Genomic DNA, 23,405 nt, shown 5'->3' on the forward strand with positions numbered 1-23,405 from the left:
CGTGTGATATGATTCAACGGATGTTTATTAACTATATGAATCGTTTAAAATAAAAAAGCCTTCAATTTCTGATATTTTACCTTTTCATTTGGGCTTCCCAATTGAAGCCCCGCCCATAGGGCGGGTACTGTTGCTCGTAGTATTAGTATTACTACAGGTACATACAGGTGATATTTATTCAAGCGGGCATACAGTGCACAATGCAGAATCCTTACCATTCTGCGGAAGCCCGGAGATGCCATAGAATTGCATGTCACAGAACTACCTTCTGCGCTAAACGGGCAGTCTCTTTATAGGAGCCGCGTAGTGGCAATGAGTAGAATAACACCAGGGTCGTAACTTAGGTGACAATTTCACCACACAACACACATATGAACAAAAGGTGGGAGCAGATGGGAAGCTTCAGGTACTCCTGGGGCGGGGTTTAGAGAGGGCAGTGCAAGGAGAGTGAGGAAGAGAGTTTTTTATAAAGATAACAACCCCACCACCAGGACGAGGCTCAGGTCTATCATACCGGAGGAGGGCGTAACCAGAAAGAGATATTAAGGAATCTGAGATATCTTGAAGGAGGAAAGTTTCTGTTAAGCAGATCAAGTCTGGATTGTCAGAAGCAACCTGTATGGAGAGATCAGTCAGGTTTGAGCGAAGGCCCCGGATGTTTGAGGTCCATACCGTTAATGAAGTGGGAGGGGGAGCATCGGATACAGGAGAGGGAGGGGAGGGGTAGGGTAAAAAGAGGGAGTAGAGGGGAGGTAGGCTGAGCTGTTGACAGTGTGTCAGATATTGCAGAAGAGCTAGGAGAAAGGGAAGAATGAAAAGGACAAAAGGTTTGGTAGTGATGGGATGAGGTACAGTGACGGGTAGATTGAGAGGTGGCAGAGGGAAGTGGCACGTTGGAGGATGTGGAGGTATGAGTTGGAAGGGAAGGAAGTGGGGAGGAGCAGTTTTGTGGAGGACTTAAGAGGCAACTAAAATGGTCAGGGGGGAGTTTTGAAGGGGAGGGGTGAGGTGGTTGATTTGAAGGGAAGGGGTGAGGAGTAGATTTGAAGGGGAGGGGCGAGGGGGTAGATTTGAAGGGGAGGGGTGAGGGGGTAGATTTGAAGGGGAGGGGTGAGGGGGTAGATTTGAAGGGGAAGGGTGAGGGGGTAGATTTGAAGGGGAGGGGTGAGGGGTAGATTTGAAAGGGGAGGAGTGACGGGGTAGATTTGAAGGGGAGGGGTGAGGGGGTAGATTTGAAGGGGAGGGGTGAGGTGGTAGATTTGAAGGGGAGGGGTGAGGAGGTATATTTGAAGGGGAGGGGTGAGGGGTTGATTTGAAGGGGAGGGGTGAGGGGTTTGATTTGAAGGGGAGGGGTGAGGGGTTTGATTTGAAGGGGAGAGGTGAGGGGTTTGATTTGAAGGGGAGGGGAGAGTTGGGAGTGTTGAAAGTTTTGAACGATTTATAAAAATCGAACATTTGGTGCAAACTGGGTTTTTTGAGATTTTCAAGTCAGAGATATGTTTGAAAACATTAGAGGAGGTGGAATGAAGATGTGTTTTTTGAATGTAGGCAGAAAGAGCTGTACGAGATTGAATTTTTTTTGGAAATGGAATGATTTCATGAGCAAATTGAAGACAGCCTTTTGAAGACGAAGAACAAGCGCGAGTTATAATATACGAGTGAAAACAGCACCGCAGGGGGAAGTTTAAACATTTAAAAAACAAACCCGTGAACACTGTCTGGGTAATTCCTTGAAATGAGGGCAGGAACGCTCGGGGGAGGGGGGGGGGGGAGGAGGGGGTTGTGGGAGGGGATAATGAATTGCAGAACATGTTCAGAAGGAGCAACAGAAGAGTAAGAGATAAAGAAGCCAGGTGGCGCAGAGAACGAAGGATCGAGGAGGTGTATAAGCAATTTGTTAGTCCAGGAGGAGGCACCTCCTTTTTATATTCTTTGTTAATATATATATTTTTTTGAGGGTTAGGTGGAAGCATACCTCAATTTTTATGTTAAAAGCATCATTAAACCTCATACATCAAACCTATGTTAAATAAGGTGGTGTATAAGACACTGCATCAACGGTGATAAACTTCCGGAATTTTGTTGTGTACCTTTAAAATCTTTATTGCACTTAAATTGAGTTATATAGTTGAACATTACCGAACATAAATCGCCTTTTATTTACTTTGAAAACCCTTCCGTTTCACAGTACTAAGGGCATGTTAAATAAGGCGGTGTATAAGACACTGCATCAACGGTAGTAAACTTCCGGAATTTTGTTGGGTAGATACTTTAAAATCTTTATTTCATTTAAATTTCATTATATACTTGAACAATGTAAGGTGTAACAGTGTAAGGTGTTCTATGAATTCTGTAGTTCGAAATGCATGTGTTTGTTTGACCTCTATGCACTCTGCTGGATGGAATGAGTTGAAACCTGGTGGTTGTACTCGGGAGTTTGGATGTGCATGTGAAGGTTTTTTCGGCGGTTAAAAAGAAAACCCATACCCCCGGAAGGTTCCGGGTGACGGGGAGTAGAACCCAAATCTCTTTATATAAACGTGTGTCGTATGGCGCCACTCCCGGTAGCGCTGAGTATTACAAGACTTCCTGTTGAATTCTGGGAGGGTTCGTGCACCGACCACGCCCATTTATCACTGACGACGATCACACGACCCACGTTCACCCTCGTGATTGGTTAATATATTTTCTTATGCTAATTGTATGCAGGGTGTTGAGCTTCATTTATTTCCGTATCTCTTCTTCATCATTATTATTATTTTAATCAGAAAAATTCTGAACTGCCCTTGTTTTGTTCCTCATGTTCATTGTTTTTCTTCTGTTTTTATTATTTCCCTTGTTTTCGAATTAAAATTTCTAACATTTTATTTTTATTTCTACCTTTGATTCGTAGGCAGGTAAGGTTTGCTATTTTCGGCACATTTCCTCTCATCGTGTTCTTCGGCTTTAATTCGGGGGTATTTTTCCCGCCATATTTGCGTACGTAGTAAACAGATGACGACTCTCACATTTCACGTTAAATCGCCATAATACAAATTACAACGTTTACCTCAGGTGGGTGTGAGTTCGGAGCCAGTGTTCGTGGCCACTGGCCAGGTGTCCTCGACCAGGTGTTCAGAATGGTGAGTATCGATCGTTATTCGTTAGGTTTGAGTTCTGCTCGGATGTGCTAAACGATTAACTTTGTACCTCAGAAGTCGTGACACCGTCGAATGTTTGTGACTGGAATGTTGATAAAACGAGGCTCGGGGTAAATATTACAAACACCTGGATGAACAAGACCTGGAGCGGCGGCTCCTTTGTGACGGTTGTTACAATAACTTTATTCCATTTGATCAATCGTTCCCAATGTTTCTGAATGCCGTGCTCCTGGTTTCCCTCTGCGTCTGCGGCGCAGGTCATGGAGGTGAAGAAGAGGATCGCGCTCGAACTACAGAGCAAAAAGCCCGCCGAAGTGAGGCGATTCGTCATCAGACATAATTAATTCTTACTTCACCACTACTGTTGTTGTTGTTGTTGTTGTTGTTGTTGTTGTTGTTGTTGTTGTTGTTGTTGTTGTTGTTGTTTTCGTTGTTTTCGCCACCAAAGGTGGATGGAGGTTATGTTTTCACCCCTGTCTTTCCGTTTGTCCGTTTGTGATCAAAATATCTCAAAAAGTTGTGGACGGATTCGGACGAAACTTGGTGGAGAGGTTTGGTGTCTGACAAGGACAATTCGATTTGATTTTGGTGAAGATCTGAATATGGATTTGGATGTGAGAATTATTTATTTTTTGAAGGCATTCTTCACCATTGGGAGATCGGGCCAAAAACGATACATAGCAGGATATCTCAAAAAGTTGTGGACGGAGTCGGACGAAACTTGGTGGAGAGGTTTGGTGTCTGACAAGGACAATTCGATTTGATTTTGGTGAAGATCTGAATATGGATTTGGATGTGAGAATTATTTATTTTTTGAAGTCATTCTTCACCATTGGGAGATCGGGCCAAAAACGATACATAGCAGGATATCTCAAAAAGTTATGGATGGATTTGGACGAAACTTGGTGGAGACGTTTGGTGTCTGACAAGGACAATTCGATTTGATTTTGGTGAAGATCTGAATGTGGATTCGGATATGAGAATTATTTAATTCTTTAGTGAGTCTTCACTATTGATAGGGCCAAAAGCGATGTATAGCATTATATCTCATAATGTTGTGGATGACTTATGACAAAACTTGGTGGATGAGTTGGGTAGGCAATTCCATTTTGGTTCAGGGCCGAATCCAGATCCGGCCTATCATTTGGATAAAAACGTAAACTGTTCAGCCTGGTAGAGGTATGTATGCTCTCTACTGAGTGCCATTCTAGTTGTAGTTGTTCTAATATCGGATTGCTGTATCGGAGAAACATACTTTTGAAATGTTCTGGGTTGTTTTGGTGAGAACTATCAATTACTTTGAAAACTGAGAGGATTCTATATATATCTATCTTCTATCTATATATATAAAAGAAAGTTTTTGTTTGTTTGTTTGTTTCTTTGTTTGTCTGCACGCGCTAATCTCCTGAACGGTGAAAGATAGGAGGAAACCTTTGAAACAAAAAATATCGGGACGTGCCCCAGGAAGGTTATAGGCTAGGTGGTGAGGCCGGTCGAGGCCGCCTCGGCCGGGCTGGGCCCATTTCGCAATAAATCTTCTTCTTCTTTCAAAATTCTCTTGAAGTACAACTTATGCACTTAATAGGAATATCTGACTGATTGCAACAAATGCTTTCAAAATTCTCTTTTGCGGGGCCCGACAGAAGTAAGAACAAGGAATCGTTGAGCATTAGCTGATACTGGGCTCGCGTCAGACCTCTGTAAAGAAGATTAAATTCATTCAAAAAGAACCCGGGCAACGCCGGGTGCATTCAGCTAGTCTTCTATCTATCTTCTATATATATATATATATATATATATATATAAAAGAAAGTGTTTGTTTTTTGTTTGTCTGCACGCGCTAATCTCCTGAACGGTGAAAGATAGGAGGAAACCTCTGAAACAAAAAATGTCGGGACGGGCCCCGGGAATGTTTTTGGCGAGGTGGCGAGGCCGGTCGAGGCCGCCTCGGCCAGGCTGAGCCCATTTCGCAATTAAAAGCTGAGCTGAATTATAGTAGTCGATCTTCTACGGCTGCGAGTAAAAGCTGAATTATAGTAGTAAATTCATTGAAAAATAACTAAAAATGTCAGGACGGGTCCCGGGAAGGTTATCGGCTCGGTGGCGAGGCCGGTCGAGGCTGCTTCGGCCGGGCTGGGCCCATTTCACAATTAAAAGCTGAGCTGAATTATAGTAGTCAATCTTCTACGGCCACGAGTAAAAGCTGAATTATAGTAGTAAATTCATTCAAAAAGAACTAAAAATGTCGGGACGGGCCCCGGGAAGGTTATAGGCTAGGTGGCGAGGCCGGTCGAGGCTGCCTCGGCCGGGCTGAGCCAATCTCGCAACTAATAGCTTAGCTGAATTATAGTAGTCAATCTTCTACGGCCGCGAGTAACAGCTGAATTATAGTAGTAAATTCATTCAAAAAGAACCTGGGAAACGCCGGGTGCTTTCGGCTAGTTTTATATCTATACAGTCATGTGAAAAAGTAAGTACACCCCATGTAAAGTTTTGACTTTTTCAACATATTTCAACATACAGCTATTTGATCTTCATTTCAACAATATTGATAGAGAAAGGTGATATAATTTAACAAATATCATGAAACATTTACATTTTGTAGTCGATTGTAAAATTTAAGTAAACATAAATGCAAATTTCGCATGTGGAAAAAGTAAGTACACCCTTGGCTCTAATAGGTGGTATTGCCCCCTTTGGCAGAAACAACCTCAAGTAGGCGTTTCTCATAACTGTCTACCAGTCTCTGACATCGACTGGGAGAATTTTTTGCCCACTCCTCCATGCAGAATTCTTTCAGCTGTGCGATGTTTGAGGGGTTTCTTGCATGCACAGCTCGTTTCAAATCCCCCCACAACATCTCGATGGGATTTAGATCCGGGCGTTGACTTGGCCATTCCAGAACCCTCCACTTCTTTCTTCTCAGCCATTCCTTGGTGGATTTACTGGTATGTTTAGGGTCATTGTCATGTTGCAAGGTCCACCTTTGGTTGAGCTTCAACTTTCCGACAGATGGCCTCACATTATCCTCAAGCACCCTCTGGTACAATGAAGAATTTATAGTGGATTATATGATGGTGAGTTGCCCAGGCCCTGATGCAGCAAAGCTGCCCCAAACCATAATATTTCCACCACCATGCTTTACAGTTGGTATCAGGTTCTTGTGGTCAAATGCTGTGTTTGGTTTTTGCCAAACATATCTTCTGGTACTCTGTTATTGTGGCCAAATAGCTCGACCGTTGACTCAACTGTCCAGAGCACATTGTTCCAGAAGTGCTGGTCTTTGCCGAGGTGTTCATTGGCAAACTTTAGTCTTGCCCTGGTGTTCTTTCTGGACAGCAAAGGTTTCCTCCTGGCACACCTCCCATGTAGATCAAATTTGTTCAGCCTCTTTCTAATGGTAGACTCGTGCACTTTGACATCAACAGTGGCAAGAGCTAGCTGTAGGTCCCGTGATGACATTCTGGGGTTCTTTGAGACTTCTTTCAGCATCTTGCGGTCTGCTCTTGGGCTGAATTTGCTCTGGCGGCCTGGCCTGAACAAGTTGGCAGTTGTTTGGAATCTTCTCCACTTGTAGATGATCTTCCGGACAGTCGAATGATTGATTTCAAATTGTTTGGAGATCTTTTTAAATCCCTTCCCAGACTCGTAGGCATCTATAACCTTCTTTCTGAAGGCCTCAGAGAGCTCTTTTGATCGAGGCATGGTGATGCCGCACACTTCAACAACAAAGAGCAAATCAAACTGAATGTCTGAGGTTTAAATAAGACAGGTTCCTCCAAGATCTTCTCTAACGATGTTCTAATCATTTGCACCTGAGCTGGTGCACCTGATTCTAATTTTAGGTATTTGAAGTAGTGATAAATGTAGGGGTGTACTTACTTTTTCCACATGCGAAATTTGCATTGATGTTTATTTAAATTATACAATGGACTACAAAATGTAAATGTTTCATGATATTTGTTTTATTATATCACCTTTATCTATCAATATTGTTGAAATGAAGATCAAATAGCTGTATGTTGAAATTTGTTGAAAAAGTCAAAACTTTACACGGGGTGTACTTACTTTTTCACGTGACTGTATATATATATATATACACACACACAGACTTGGCATTTAATATGGAATATTTTTTTTTCTTGACGGGTTTACTTTCTGAACTCAGTATATCAATTTGGTGAGTTTATTTTACCCTTCGGTGATGTCTTTGTTGAAAGAACCATGTCACTGATTGTCTTTCGCAGCAAGAAGTCAATAAGAGGATTATATCACAGGTGGCGTGACAAAATGTAAGGACAGGTACATTTGACGATTGGCTTCACAATCGGGTATATAATGGTTGTTGCGTTCTGTATTAGTGGAAAACAACTGCTGCACGTCTACAAAAGTTATTGCCGCTTCGTCTGGAGATGGTCCGTCAACTTGACAATGCTATTTGTCATGGAGTGGTGGCTTTACGAAATTCTGGCATGAAACAGCATGCTATTGCTCGGCAGTATGGCATCACTCAAGGTCAGGTGTCAAAGATCCTGAAACGAAATGCTCAGAGGGGTGTCCCGACTCCAATACCGAGGCCAGGACGTCCACGCAGAACCACAAGGAGAGATGATCGCCAGCTGCACCGGTAGTGATAAATGGTCTGCAATGGCCGTACCAAGTCAGCTAATCGGCTTCGGGCTTTTTTTTTTCTTTTGTATAGTATACAGAGTCGAGGCTTGTGAAAGAGCTAACCTTTATCAAACAAACAAATCAAACAAACAAGTAAACAAAGTATATAAAAATGGGAGCGGTCGACAAGATGGGGAGAGAAGGGGAGGAAGCACACAAACACAACATTTGAGGGCAGGGACATCGGGAGATGTGTGGGAGGCAGAGGGCCTGGGGGGAGGCAGGATAGGTATAAAACGCAAGGACACCAAGGACTTCCAGGAAAGAAGACAAAAGTCACCTCAAAAAGTGGATTTGGGGTGAAATTAGTGGGGGTAGAAAAGATCAAGGTTTTGGATTGGGGAAGATAAGAGATGGTGGTGAACAGCCGTTTTAAAGACCTGGAGGGAGGAGTGGGATTGAAGAGAGTGAGGGAGTTTGTTCCAGAGGCGGGAGAAAAGAGGAATGAAGGAGTGAAGGTGAGCAGAGAGTCTTGATTTTGGCAGTTTAACCATAAGAGGGTTGCAGGCAGATCTTGTGCGACCTGCAGGAATATTTGGGGGACAGAGCCCAGAGAGAGCTGGGGGAGCAAGGCCGGAGAGGAGTCGGTAGAAGACGGAAAGACCACCAACCTGCCTGCGGTGAGTAAGTGAAAGGCCCTCAGAGATAGCGTCAACGCTGGAGATTCCAATGATTCTGAACGCTTTGGTTTCAACAGCGTGAAGACGAGCTAGGTGTGAGGAGGAGCACCAGCCCAGAGGGGAGAGCAGTACTCCATTGAGCTGCGGATGAAAGCCTTGTATGTGGTGAGGAGCTCAGGTGTGCCAAGGAAGGACTTCGCACGACGGAGGATGCCCAGTCGGCGACTGGCTTTGGAGGCCAGCTTGGAAATGTGATTTTCCCAGGAACGATCATGGCAGATAGTGAGACCCAAAAGCTTGAGTGACAGAACTTCTTGGAGAGGATTATTCAGAAAGTAGATGGGAGGGTTGTCCAGTCGGTCTTTTCGGAGAGACATCGTAAGAGTGTGAGATTTGTCAGGATTGAAAGACATGTTCCACTTGTTTGCCCAGTCTGTGATTTTGTCCAGGTCTGCAGAGAGTGAGGAGGCTGCAGACTGCCGATCTGAGGGATGAGGAATGGAGCGGCAGAGAGTGGAGTCATCAGCAAAGAGATAGAGAGGATTTTCAAGAGAGTCAGAGAGATCATTGATGAAGACCAGAAAAAGCACAGGGCCCAGAACACTGCCTTGGGGAACTCCAGCCTGAACAGGAAGAGGAGATGAGAGAAACCCATTCAGGGCCACACGTTGACTACGACGAGAGAGGAAGTCCGCCAGCCATGCGTGGAGATTTCCATGGATACCAAAGGAGGAGGGTTTGGTGACTAGAGCGGGGTGCCAGACCGTATTGAAGGCACGTGATATGTCGAGGGAGACAGCTCTAATTTCCTGTTTGGCATTGAGGACCTCCATCCATTGTTGAGACAGCAGAAGCAGCATGTCCAGAGTAGAGTGACCTGGTCTGAAACCAAATTGATGATCAGAGATCAAGCCATTGGAGAAGAGGAAAGATTTTATATCCGAAGCAATTATGGATTCCATGACTTTGCTGATAATTGGGAGAAGGCTGATTGTTCTGTAGTTGCTAGGATCTTTTTTGCACCTTTTTTGTGCAAAGCGGTGATGTTGGCTGATTTCCAAGCAGATGGCAGTTGACCTTGAGCAAAAGAGAGGGTGAAGAGAACAGAGAGAGGGAGTGAAAGAGCGGAAGAACAGGATTATAGGACCCGTGGGCTGATGCCGTCAGGTCCAGTTGCAGAATCAGAGTCGAGGGTTGACAGAAACTTTTCCACCTTGTCAGGAGGAAAGGACACGGAGTCCAGGAGCAGCTGGGTACGACTGGGTACGGTGGGTACAGAGAGGGATGGGTTTGGGACACAAGATTTTAGAGGCAAACACAGAGTTGAGGCATTCAGCTTTTTCACGTGCGGAGTCAGCAGTGTAGCCGTTTGAGGTAAGGGAGGGGATGGAGGGGGAACAAACACCAGAAACAGATTTGACCAGACGCCACCAGGATTTGGAAGAGGGAGACAGATAAGAGAGTTCGGTCTTGAGAACGGAGAGAGATTGTTTCCTGGCTCTCCTGAGGGTGGACACACACTTGTTTCGGGCTTTGTGAAAGGAAATGAGATTTCCTTCCGTTGGATTTGCTTTCCAGGAGACGAAGGCAAGTTGTTTCTGGGCAACAGCCTCACCACAAGATTCCGTGTACCATGGACGGGAGGAAGGGTATGACAACTGAAGACGAGATGGGATAAATCTGTGCATGAGAGAGAGCAATTTACTTTGGAAGAATTCCCAGGATGAGTTGATGTCAGAGGTGGTAGAGATGGGAGACCAGTCCAGATGATTGATGGCTGCTTGAAGACCGTGCCAGTTGGCCTGAGTGAAATGCCAGACTCGTCGACGCTGAGCAGGCTCGCTGAGGATGGTCAGAGAGATGTCCATTTTAACAAGCACATGATCAGATGAGCCGATTGGAGCAGAAGAAGAGCAGCAGACATTTTCAGGGAAGTTAGTCATAACCAAGTCCAGAAGAGAAGATGCTCCGTTGACTGAGATCCGGGTCGGGAAATTGACAGATTGTGTCAGTCCCAGTGAGTCGCAGAAGTCCTTTGCTGAGGAGCCATGGCTGGTGAGAGAGGTACCCACACCCAGCCAACTGGCATGGTGACAATTGAAATCACCACATATGAGGAAGAGAGAGTGAGGATGAGTAGACAGAAGTTGGTCCATATTATCAGACAGCGAGATGTAGATGGAGTCATCACTGTTTGGTGGACGGTACAACACACATATGAACAAGAGGTGGGAGCGAAGGGGAAGCCGTTGCCAGAGGTATTCCTGGGGGTGAGGTGAGGTATTCCAGGGGGTGCTGAGTGGCAGCAACTGACAGATGTGCCTGTATCCAGAAGGCTTGGCATGGAGCACGGCCCAGCAGGAGGATCCTGTCCTGGGGCCGGTGTTCAATTGGGTCAAATTGGGGCAACGACCAAAGGGGGAAGAGGTCACCCCCCTCGGGGCGCAAACAAAGGCGTATTGGGCTCAGTGGCAGACCCTGGAATTGAAAGGCAACATCTTGTATCGCAAGTGGGTGGAGGTTCCCTCTGATAGAACTTCCTGGCTGGTGATAGTCCCTGACAAATTCAAGAACGTCATATTGCAACAGGTGCATGGTACCCGCTCCGGCGGCCATTTGGGCAGGACAAAGACAATATCTCGGGTCCGCCGGAGGTTCTATTGGGTGAATATGGGGCGCGACATACAGGACTGGTGTCGGAGATGCGACGCCTGTTCTGCCAAAAAGGGACCAGCACGGAGGATGAGGGCCCCCCTTCAATTACATCAGGTGGGGGCCCCCCTTGAGTGGGTGGCTATGGATATTCTAGGACCGCTGCCCCGCACCCGCCAAGGTAATAAGTATATCCTCGTTGTAATGGACTATTTCACCAAGTGGCCGGAGGCCTATGCCCTCCCCAACCAAGAAGCAGGGGTGGTAGCACAGGCCTTCGTAGAAGGATTTGTATGTCGGCACGGGATTCCACAGGAGCTGCACACCGATCAGGGTCGAAATTTTGAAAGTCAATTGCTAAAAGATGTGTGCAGACTCCTGTCAATTCGGAAAACCAGGACCACGCCCTTGCGGCCACAATCTGACGGGATGGTGGAAAGGTTCAATCGAACATTGATCCAACAACTGGCATTGTTCACCACCACCCGTCAGGATGACTGGGACGAACATCTCCCGTACCTGTTGATGGCCTACCGAACTAGCCAGCACGGGGCCACCGCATGCAGTCCAGCGTTGCTTATGTATGGGCGGGAGTTACGGGCTCCCGCCGACTTGCTATGCGGTCCCGTGCCAGACACCACGGACACACCGCCGAGGGAGGGTTACGCACGTCACCTGGAGGAAGGCATGGAGCGGGTCCATGCCTTCGCCCGCCGCCAGCTCCATCTGGCGGGGGCCAAGATGAAGCGCAGGTACGACGACCGGAGCCAGGGGAGTCAATACGCTCCGGGGATGAAGATTTGGTTCTTTAATCCCCGGAGGCGGAAGGGAAGGTGCCCAAAACTCACCTCCCCCTGGCAAGGCCCAGGAGTCGTCCTGTCGCAAATCTGTGACATGGTCATTAAAATCAAAATGGGGCCACGGGCCCCCCCTCGGATCATCCATGCCGACCGGATAAGACCTTATGCCGGCGAGCAGGCGCCCTCATGGATCGCCTCGGCTCTAGATGCCGAGGCAGGACCCAGTACCTCTTGCGACGGGGGCTCGTAGCGTCAGAGGACTGGGGGGGGATGATAGTGGGGCAAATGCGCAATAGCTTATGGGGTTGATGGCAGTGAAAACTAGCCCGGGTGGGTTAGGATATCGTGTGTAGGGATCTAGCGAAGATGACATTAGGTAACGTTAAGGTTAGTTAGTGACAAGGATACCTGTAGTGGGGACGCAGGTAGATTAGCGTGGATGATAATGACGTGGGAGCGCAATAGTTTAAAGGGACGACTGGGAAGCGCAAGTTTCAGAGGGGAGTAGTTAGCTGAGATGATGCCGTGTGTTTGAAGATTGAACAGGTGTGATTGCACAGGTGTGCAACTGAACAGGTGTGTGGAGCAGTGTATGAGTGAGTGAGTGATAGTGATGTGTGTTGTGTTGACCAACTGGTCCAGGAAGAGGAGGAGGGTGCAGGTGGCACCAGGTATGATTGCACAGGTGTGCAACGACAGGTGAATGGAGGACAGGTGTATGGAATAAATGGTATGGAGTATTGGAATGGATGGTCGTGGAGTGAGTATGGTGGAAATTGTGGAGTGGAGTGGATGGTGCGAAGGTGTGAATGGGGGAAGAGTGGACCCCCATCACGAATACCCGGGGCGGGTAGTGTAAGTGTTAGGTAGAGGGTATAGGTAAATTGTGGTTGGATATTGGCATCTGTGGTGCGGGTGGAAGAATGGTGATTGGATGGGTGCATTAGTGTTGTGGAAATGGCTGGGCGTGTAGCCTGTTAGTGTGTGTAGTTGGTTTGGGCACTCCACCACTGTGAGGATGTCGGCCAGGTGAGGCCGCAGGTGGGCTCTGGGAGCCGGTAGTAGTTGTTGTGGATGGGGCCCGAGGATCCGGAGGACGGACCCGGGTAGCCCAGTGCCAGAGGGCACCAAGGGGTGACAGAGCCAGGAGGGGCCTTCCCAAATTAGATAGGTTAGGTGAGGAGCTAGGTAAGCTCGGGTGGCAACTGCAGTGGTGGAGGTGTGCAGGTGGGTAGACCTGCTGGGAGAGCTACACGTCACAGCCCAGAAATTGTGCGAGGGCACCGGGAGATGAATCGGGGGAGTGAGACCCCAAATTGAGAAGCACCACAGTTTGGTCAATGGGAATTGGTTTTTAGAACCCATAGTGTAAGTGGCCAATGGATTGGCAGGGAAAGACCCCGGGTAGTGTAAAGTGTGTTGAAATCATTTAGAGGATAGTTAGGATGAAGGATCTCCTCGCACCATCTGCATCCACTCACCTGAGGTGACAGGTACTCCACATCATGCCATGTTTAATTATTTTTGATGCAAATGTTTTGGATTGTGAGACGCATCATGACGTGGGTGTGACATTGTGCTTGATGTTCCATCTCTTCCTCCTTATGAGGATTGATGATGAATTGGGTGATGGCAAATTTTGGATCGAGGGATTGTGGTGACGAATTTGGTATAAGAGAAATATGGGGAAGACGTGACAGTAGTGACGAATTTGTAAATGGGTAGATTTTGTAAATATGGGGTAAGGGCAAGGGTAGTGTAGGTGACAGGGGGGTGACGTACGGTAGGGACGAGCTTTCTCACTTCGCCCTCCGTACGCATTTCGCCTTGCATTGCCTTATTGATGTGTACCCTTGTGACCTTACCCCTCGCTCATTTGTCTTTCCCCTTTTGTTTCCCACATGACCTGTGCGCCATTGGGCGCCGAGGGGAGCGTGCGTGGGTCGGCCATTGTGCGCCCGAAATTCCCAGAACCAGCTGTCTGCATCGATGCACCACATTATGGACCACATGCCTGTGGCCGAGCACCACTTATGGACCCCATGGGTTGGGGCATGGCCCCTCTGCTGGAACCGGCCATGAGGGCCCGAAATCTTGCTGGCGGACCTTGGCCACAGGGCACCGATGCCCCACAGGTGAACCACACGTAGTCGGCCCTGTGGGCCATAAATAAAGAAAATAAAAAGGACACATTGGGCACACTTTATTGCAAATAGGCCGCCAGTAAGAAAATGAAAGAATGACAACATCTGGAAGACCAAATAATAATAACCAGCAGAGGGAGCTGAAGAGCAAGAGATCACCTGCAGGGTTAGGGGTTGTTGGCTTTATTTTCTTGAACAATGGTGACTGCACCGATTGGTGCTTGGGTGTGTATTGGTGCGTTTTTGGGTGCTTTAATGGTGCATTGATGCAGAGCAGACTGTCTCCCCCCCAGAAAGAACAATTACAGGTCCTGGGTTAGTTTTGTAAATAAAAATAGCATCATTGTAAATAATGCTCCCCACCGTCAGTGTATAGTTTGAAGACCATTCCGCAATTCGGTTAACTGTGGGCGTAAGTCTGTTAGGCAGGGTGCAATGGAGCAGCGGGACACATTTATTTATGTTTTAAAACTGTCGCACTCAGGGTCAGGTTAAAAGTAGAGGGAACTACACCTACGTGTCACACTAAATAAAAGTTGTAGGCCCGGGACGTGCCTAAGAGGAGGAGGGTGCAGTGTTGCGGATATGAGAACTGTATATTTTTTTATTGTGTGAATTGTTATTATTGTTAATTCTGCGCCCCCCTGCCTCCGGAGCTGTGTAAAGGTGAAAGGGCATCCCATAATTAGTCCACAAGCATACACGTCAGCCAAATAATAGAATACCCCTGTTTGATAGTTATCTCTTATTCTGTGTTTTAGGGTAAGGCTGTGTTTCCCATAAATTGAAGTACTCCATTGCACCAGTGAAAGAGAATAGATCCCCTTTCATTCCCATCCCCAAAATCCCCATTTCCTTCACATCCCCTTTCGTCATTGCCGAGCCTCGATTGCCAATTACCTCCCCTCCAAAACCACCATTGAACAAGCGCTCGGGTCGGAGAAGAAAGGCGTGCCCGCCCGTCGTCATCAAGGGCGGAGCCAGAGGGTCGCATGACCAACCAGGGCCGAGGTGAGCACACCGATGGGCGTGTCCTGAAGGCCGGCGGCTTGATCGCTAGAGGCGCTATAAAGGCGCGCGCGCAAGTGAGTCGTCAGTTGGTCAGTCAGTGGAGTCGGTGGTCAGTTGGTTGCGGTGAGGAGTCGGTGGTGGTGGTCAGTGGTTGCGTTGGTTGCGGTGAGGAGTCGGTGGTGAGAAGTGAGTGGACCAAGAAAGAGTTGAGGGTTTGGACCAGACGAGCCAGACAAGTCCTGGGAAAGCACGCGACGTCCACAGCAGCCACAACAGCAGCTTGGGGCCTGAACGGCGGTTTGGAGCAGGGCCGCAAAGGAACGGCGGCTGCTAAACGCGCCGATCGTGCTGCAGGACCCCCTTGGACCTTCCTCTCCCTCCAGCCATCCACCTCCTGCCATTCCATCCTTCTTGTGTACGTGAGTTTGTTCTGTTTGTTCCGTCCTGGGTTAATTAAGTCTGTATAAGCTAGTATTTGCACTGTGTCACCTGCGTCTTATGTGTTGTAAATAAACTTGATTGCTCCTTTTTGCTTGTGTGTGTACAATAAATCCAATTACTCTTCTGTCCGTCTTCTCGTTTTATTCCTTTTCCTCTTTGCATTCGTCGTTTTAGTCTTTTCCCTCATTGAGCAGCCGCGGTGTGATCCGGCCAACGTTTGGGTGGAATCGGGTTCTAATCGGGGAATAACTGTTCGGTCGCGGAGCCTTCGCTCGGCAAAGTAACATCTAAACCGCGATCAGTAACAATATATATATATATTGTTGCGGATATGGCATTTGGCCTCCATATCCGCTTGTAAATATTCCCCTATTTCCCCAATACTCCCCAACTATCCCCAATCCCCCATTCCCTAGTCCCATTGTCTGTAAACAACACTCTGTAGAACCGACCTTCCCCTTCTTCCCCCATTAAATGTCGTGCCCAGGTCCACCGCATCTCACGTAGACAACTTTCGGACATCTTGCTAGTTATTCTTAGTCTATGTCAGTTAAGGACTCGTTTCCATTAATTCTGACTCTTCGTTGCACCAGAATGTGATTGTATGGCACCAGTAGTGAGTTTAGGACCTCCCCATACCTCCTCCCATCTTCCCCATGAAACAACAACAACAACAACTACAACAACAACTACAACAACAACTACAACAACAACTACAACAACAGAGGGGCGCGGCGCGGCGCGGGGAGTGTGCGTCCTCACTCCGGCTCGGTTAGCCGCCATTGCCCATGCGCTCCACGGGGTTACCACGAAGGGGCTGGCTGTCAGCTCCTCGTCAGGGGCGGAGCCCGGTAACCCCCCGCAGCCAGTGAGAAGCGGCGGGCCGATTCCATCTGGGGCGGAGCTAACGAGCCGAGGGCGTGTCACTCCCCGCCAGATATGCGCAGCGACTTACCGGATGTGAGATCAGATGCGCCCCGAGCTTGAAGAAGAGACAAGTCGCGACCTCCGAGCGCTGAGCGACCTCCCCGCATCTACTGGACCGGACCGGGTCGATTCTGTCCCTGAGCCAAGGTGCACCTTGAGCCATCGACTACCCGCTTTCCTTGCCATCAATCCCCGTGTGAGTCAGTTTTGTCCTGTTTATCTGTCGTCTGTCGGGGCTATTATAAGACCGTAATTAAGTGCCTACCTTACTATGCTGTCTCTCTCATCCCTGTAATCTGACCTTCCGCAATATTATAACCTCCTCCGGAGGTCTTGAGAACTGAACCCTTGGTGTCGTGTCATTTTAACCCAGCCGTTGTGTCCTTTTCCTCAATTGATTTAGCGTAGCGCGACTCGGCCAACGTTCGAGTATAATCGGGTAAACGTGCAGACGCGGTCATACCAAACCGCTCGGTAAACCAACATCCACAACCGCGTCTGTAACAATTGGTGTCAGGAGTGTCGGATTCGGACCTGGGACTAAATTTATTAGGCCCAAATTTTGGAACACCAATTGTACCACTAGGGTAACAATTGGTGTTGGGAGGTAGAATTCGATCCGGAGCGCGTTTCCCGCGCTCGAAATTATAACGGCGAAATTTGATTGTGTTTTACAAAATATAAAAACCCGAATTTTGAAAGTCGCGCTATGGCAGACCAAGTCGGCTGGGGTCCGGTAGAGGAGAGTGAGGCAGGGTCGGTCCAGGACCAAAATGAGGGACATAAGGAGAGCGAAGCAGTGAGGGTAGCAGACGCACAAAATAGCGTCGTTGCGGGCGCGCAAAATGGCGCCTCGCTGATCACGACGACCGCGCCCGCGACCGTGGCAGCGCCCCTGGTGGATTCGAACCTTTTCCTCCTGCAAATGAGGGCCCTTATGGAACAAATGGGAGACCAAATGGTGGGAATGAGGGCTGATAGTGAGCGGTTGGGAAACCAAATGGGGGTAATGGGGAACCGGATGGATGCTCAGAGTGAGCAATTGGGGGTAATGAGGGACGAAGCGAGGGGTACCGGTGAGGGATTAGACAAGAAATTAGAGGGGTTAGACAATGGGATAGAAGGGGTGAAACATGGGTTAGGAAGTAGAATAGAGGGATTAGACAATAGATTAGGGGAAATACAGGAGGGGTTAATGGGGGTAGAAAACAGAATGGCCGCTCAAGAGAATCAAATGGAAGGGATGCAAAAGGGGTTAGAGGGGTTAGAAAACAGGATGGAAGGCAAATTGAGGGACATGAGGGACCAAGCGGAAAGGGAAGTTAAACAAATGGGGCAGCAGATAGAGGGGGTCAGAATGGGGGTAGAAACCAAACTGGATGCTCACAGGGAGGAAATGGAGCAGATGAGGGTGGCATCTGGGCAGGAGATGCAAGTGATGGGAGAGGAGATCAGAAGAGGTGTGAGTGAGGAGGTCGGAGGAGTGCGCGAGGAGGTGAGGCACTGTAAGGAGCACATGGAGAAGGAGGTGAGAAAGGGGACTGTAAAGTTACAAGGGGGCATAGAGGACCTGACGCAGGAGGTGGAACAGCTGACAGAGGGACAAAAAGGACTAACGGAGCAGGTTCAAAGGAACACTGCGGTATTAGGAGGGTTAAAAGTGACACAGAAAGAACTAAAAGACGACTTGATAGCGACGAAGAGGCAATGTCAGATGGTACGTGAGGGACTGACAACGAGGTTGGACGAGGTGATAGAGGTAATGGAGACGAAGGACCGGCAGGTGAGGACGCACATGGAAACGGTCAAGGTAGCCTTGGAGGACGAGCTTGAGGAGACGTACCGGGGAATAAAAGTGGTGAAGCAGAAATTAGAAGAAGTGGAAGAAGGGGTGAGCGAAATTAAGAAGCGACGGAGAGGGGATAAGAAAGAGATAAAAGAGGAGATAAAAGAATTGGTCCAAAGTCTGTGTTTGGATCGTGATGATGTGCTCATTAACCGGATGAGGGATTCGCAGGTGATGGAGGAGAAGCGAAGAGGAAGAGGACCCGGTGTAAGTGGTGACCAATATGGTCGTGCGTATGATGCGCCAGGGGATTTAAGAAGCTTGGGGGTCGAGATGGACCCGGGTGTTCGTGAGAGGCCGTGGGTGAAGTGTGCGACAGGTCTGGTGTGCGAAAAAGGAGGTGTGCGAGAAAGTCCGACTCTGAGGTGTGTGAGGAAAAAGTGCGTGCCAAGGAGTGAGGGTGCTGGCGAGAGTGAGTCGGTCGTAGCGCGTGTGCGAGGGAGCACATGGAAGCGTGGTGTGGTGAGTGTTACAGAGGGTGTGACGGGAGAGTGTGCGCAAGAGTGTGCGCGAGAGAGGTGTGTAACGGACGGGTGCAAGAGGAAAGAGTGCGCTGTCGGGAGTAAGGGTGAGTGCGTTGTCAAGAGTGGTGGTGAGAGGAGTGAGAGTGACAAGGAGCGTGAGTGGGTTGTGACAGGTGAGAAAGGATGCACACCTGGAATGGTAGAGCGTGAGTGGGAATGCACGCTGGAATTGGTAGTGAGGCACGTGGTTGGGTGTGCGAATGAGAGCACACCTGTGATTGTCACAGAGGAGGTGACAGAGGAGGGGGCGCGAAGAGGTGTGTTGGTGAGGTGTGCGACCAACGAATGTGTGCCAAAGTGTTCGGTGGTCAGGTGTGTGACCAAGGCTGTGAGTGGAATGGGTGTACCTGGGTGTGTAAGGAAAGGTACGAGGAGCATGGAAACGGCTGGATGTGTGAGCAAGGAACGGGCTGCGGGGTGTAAGCGTCCAGGTGAAGCATCGACGGTAACCGGTTTAGAGGTTAGAGCGACTTTTAGCCGAATCGGGCCCTCGGTGCGTGCTGGGCCTCGCTTTGAACGGCCGCGTCCGTGCTCCACTAGGCGGAGCGGGCAGCCCGATAGAAAGGGTCGTCATGGCGACCACTTTTTGTTGAGGCAGTCCGGCAGGTCGAGATCGGGACATTGGATGGCTCCACGCCGAGATGGTGCGTGGGATCTCGGCCCGGGTAAGCCCCCGTCCCTGCACCGAGTGCGGGACGTATCCAGCCGCTAGCACCAAACAACCCGCATTCATGGCTTGGCTTTACGAAGCCGGGCTTTGGACAGGAATTGGCGCACCGAGAGGCATTAGTGAGTAGACTGGGTGATGAGGTTAGTGTTTTGGACCCAAAATTAGAGAAAAACAAAATTTGATGATTGGCAAGGGATTGGCAGTAGTGATTGGCAGATGATGGGTAGTGATTGGCAAATTTTTGATTTGTTGAAATTTGATGTGCAAAATTGGTAGTGAGCGATGGGCCCGGTGGGTAAGGGGGGCATCCCTGCCACCCTTCCCATAGATGGGGCAAAGGAGCTATAGCTTATGGGGTGCATGGCAGTGAAAACTAGCCCGGGTGGGTTAGGTTATATTGTAGGGATCTAGCGAAGATGACATTAGGTGACGTTAAGTTTAGTTAGTGACTGATACCTGTAGTGGGGACGCAGGTAGATTAGTATGGATGATAATGACGAGGGAGCGCAATAGTTTAAAGGGACGACTGGGAAGCGCAAGTTTCCGAGGGGAGTAGTTAGATGAGATGATGCTGTGTGAGAATTGAACAGGTGTGATTGCACAGGTGTGCAACTGGACAGGTGTGTGGAGCAGTGTGTGAGTAGTGAGTGTGTGGATCAGCGCGAATGCGCTTGGGGAGAGAAGGGTGCAGGTGGCACCAGGTGTGAGAGCACAGGTGTGCAAGTACAGGTGTGTGGAGAGAGTTGGAGTAAGTGGTACGGAGTGGTGTGCATGGTGCGAAGGTGTGGATGGGGGAAGAGTGGACCCCTTTCACGAGTACCCGGGGCGGGTAGTGTAAGTGTTAGGTAGAGGGTATAGGTAAATTGTGGTTGGATATTGGCATTTGTGGTGCGGTTGCAGAATGGTATTGTGGATGGGTGCATTAGTGTTGTGGAAATGGCTGGGCGTGTAGCCTGTTAGTGTGTGTAGTTGGTTGGGCACTCCACCACTGTGAGGATGTCGGCCAGGTGAGGCCGCAGGTGGGCTCTGGGAGCCGTTAGTGTCAGTGGGTGCCTGAGGATCCCGGGTGTGGATCGGGTAGCCCAGTGCCAGAGAGGGCACCGAGTGGGGAGAGCGCCAGAGGGCCTTCCCCAGGTAGTTAGGTTAGGGTAAGGAGCAGGTAAGCTCGGAGGCAACTGCAGTGGTGGAGGTGTGCAGGTGGGTAGACCCGCTGGGAGAGGTACACGCCACAGCCCAGAAATTGTGCGAGGGCACCGGGAGATGAATCGGGGGAGTGAGACCCCAAATTGAAAAGCACCACAGTTTGCTCAATGGGAATTGGTTTTTAGAACCCATAGTGTAAGAGGGCCAATGGATTGGCAGGGAAAGACCCCGGGTCGTGTAAAGTTGTTAAAGTCATTTAGGAAATAGTTAGGATTGATGAACCTGTCGCACCATACGCAGCCACTTACCTGAGGTGATGATGATGACTCCACACCTGTGTTTTCTTTGTTTGTGTTGCAGAAATGAGAATTGCTGTGTGGGTTGGTGAGACGCATCACGACGTGGATGAGACATTGGGGTGATTCCATCTCTCCCTCCCTAGGAGGGACTGATGATGAATTGGTAATGGCAAACTTTGATGAGAGTTGGAAATGGCAAATTTGATTGGTTAGGAGGGAGAAAAGACGAATTTGGTTTATGGGAGGAACGGGGAAGACAGTAGGGACGTTTGTTGATTGGTAAAGTAGATGTTTATGGGTAGTGTTGTGTTTTGTGGATACAGTAAGGGGTAAGGGAGGGGCCATGTAGGTTACCTGGTGGGGGGGGGGGGGCGTACGGTAGGAACGTACCTGTCTCACCTGGTTCCCATGTGCCCCCAGTGTGCATTACCTTGCATTGCGTGCACTTTTGCGCCCTTACCACCTTACTCACTTGTCTGCTTCTTTTGTCTCCCACCTCCGAGGATCTGGCTTTGGGGCAGAGAGAGAGGAGAGAGAGGTGCTGGCTCCGCAGTTGTGGGCCTGCACTTTCGCTGCTTGCTGCCTGGATCGATACACCATATGGACCGCAATTTTGGTGGCCACCCACAATGGACCGCAGTTCGTTTGCGGCCAAGCACCACCCGTGGATGGACCTATGGGTCAACGTGGCACCTATGCCATACAGGTGAACCACTAATAGTTGGCCCCTGACGGCCACAATACAGAAATGGACGCGGTGGGCGCCTTTCTTTATTTTTGAAAGCAGTAAGAAGGCCAAGTGCACCACACGAAGGCAAGACCAGCGGCAGACCATCGGCCGGCTGCGACACCACACCATGATCATTAAACATTTTATTGGTGCACCGGATGGTGCTGACTGTGTGATGGGGTGGTGCTTTTGGTGCTTGGAAGGGGTGCTCTGCACATTATTAAAGGCCGTAAGGCCACAGAGCACTCGTGGGTTGGTGTATCGATGCTGGCATGCGTGCTCTCTCTATGCATAACATCTGCATGTGTTCCTCCAAAAACAGGTCCTGGATCGTAGTGTAAATATCAGCGTAGTCTTATAAATAATGCTCCCTACCGGCTGTATGTTTAGTTTGCGAATTCTTTCCGCGATTCGGTTATCCTGTGGGTGTGTTTCTGAGAGGAGAAGGGTGCAACGTCGCAGGGGGACATATTTACTCATTTGTGAATATCTGTAAAACTGTCGCACTCAGGGTAGAGTTAATAGTAGAGGGAACTACATCTGAGTGCCACACTAAAATAGGTAAAAATTTATCGGGTCGGGACGCCCCGAGGGTAGAGAAGGGTGCAATGTTGCGGATATGGCATTTGGCCTCCATATCCGCTTGTAAATATTCCCCTATTTCCCCAATACTCCCCAACTATCCCCAATCCCCCATTCCCTAGTCCCATTGTCTGTAAACAACACTCTGTAGAACCGACCTTCCCCTTCTTCCCCCATTAAATGTCGTGCCCAGGTCCACCGCATCTCACGTAGACAACTTTCGGACATCTTGCTAGTTATTCTTAGTCTATGTCAGTTAAGGACTCGTTTCCATTAATTCTGACTCTTCGTTGCACCAGAATGTGATTGTATGGCACCAGTAGTGAGTTTAGGACCTCCCCATACCTCCTCCCATCTTCCCCATGAAACAACAACAACAACAACTACAACAACAACTACAACAACAACTACAACAACAACTACAACAACAACTACAACAACAACTACAACAACAGAGGGGCGCGGCGCGGCGCGGGGAGTGTGCGTCCTCACTCCGGCTCGGTTAGCCGCCATTGCCCATGCGCTCCACGGGGTTACCACGAAGGGGCTGGCTGTCAGCTCCTCGTCAGGGGCGGAGCCCGGTAACCCCCCGCAGCCAGTGAGAAGCGGCGGGCCGATTCCATCTGGGGCGGAGCTAACGAGCCGAGGGCGTGTCACTCCCCGCCGGATATGCGCAGCGACTTACCGGATGTGAGATCAGATGCGCCCCGAGCTTGAAGAAGAGACAAGTCGCGACCTCCGAGCGCTGAGCGACCTCCCCGCATCTACTGGACCGGACCGGGTCGATTCTGTCCCTGAGCCAAGGTGCACCTTGAGCCATCGACTACCCGCTTTCCTTGCCATCAATCCCCGTGTGAGTCAGTTTTGTCCTGTTTATCTGTCGTCTGTCGGGGCTATTATAAGACCGTAATTAAGTGCCTACCTTACTATGCTGTCTCTTTCATCCCTGTAATCTGACCTTCCGCAATATTATAACCTCCTCCGGAGGTCTTGAGAACTGAATCCTTGGTGTCGTGTCATTTTAACCCAGCCGTTGTGTCCTTTTCCTCAATTGATTTAGCGTAGCGCGACTCGGCCAACGTTCGAGTATAATCGGGTAAACGTGCAGACGCGGTCATACCAAACCGCTCGGTAAACCAACATCCACAACCGCGTCTGTAACAATATATATATATATATATATATATATATATATGTATGTATCT

General features: G+C 49.0%; 1 protein-coding gene across 3 annotated transcripts in view; it reads left to right on the plus strand.

Moving 5' to 3' along the window:
- LOC137434496 (acidic leucine-rich nuclear phosphoprotein 32 family member B) overlaps positions 1-23,405 on the plus strand; it is a 104,429-nt gene that overhangs the window by 15,429 nt on the left and 65,595 nt on the right. For 2 of the 3 annotated variants that reach the window (XM_068127563.2, XM_078785607.1), the window contains exons 2-3: positions 3,055-3,122; positions 3,398-3,454. In XM_068127563.2, the coding sequence (XP_067983664.1) occupies positions 3,120-3,122; positions 3,398-3,454 (60 nt within the window). In that variant the 5' untranslated portion in view covers positions 3,055-3,119. The remainder of the gene's footprint in view (positions 1-3,054; positions 3,123-3,397; positions 3,455-23,405) is intronic. The other variant, XM_078785608.1, reaches the window with a different exon arrangement.

The sequence above is a fragment of the Myxine glutinosa genome, chromosome 10, assembly GCF_964187855.1.
Source record: "Myxine glutinosa chromosome 10, kmMyxGlut1.1, whole genome shotgun sequence".
In the NCBI taxonomy this organism is placed as follows: Eukaryota; Metazoa; Chordata; class Myxini; order Myxiniformes; family Myxinidae; genus Myxine; species Myxine glutinosa.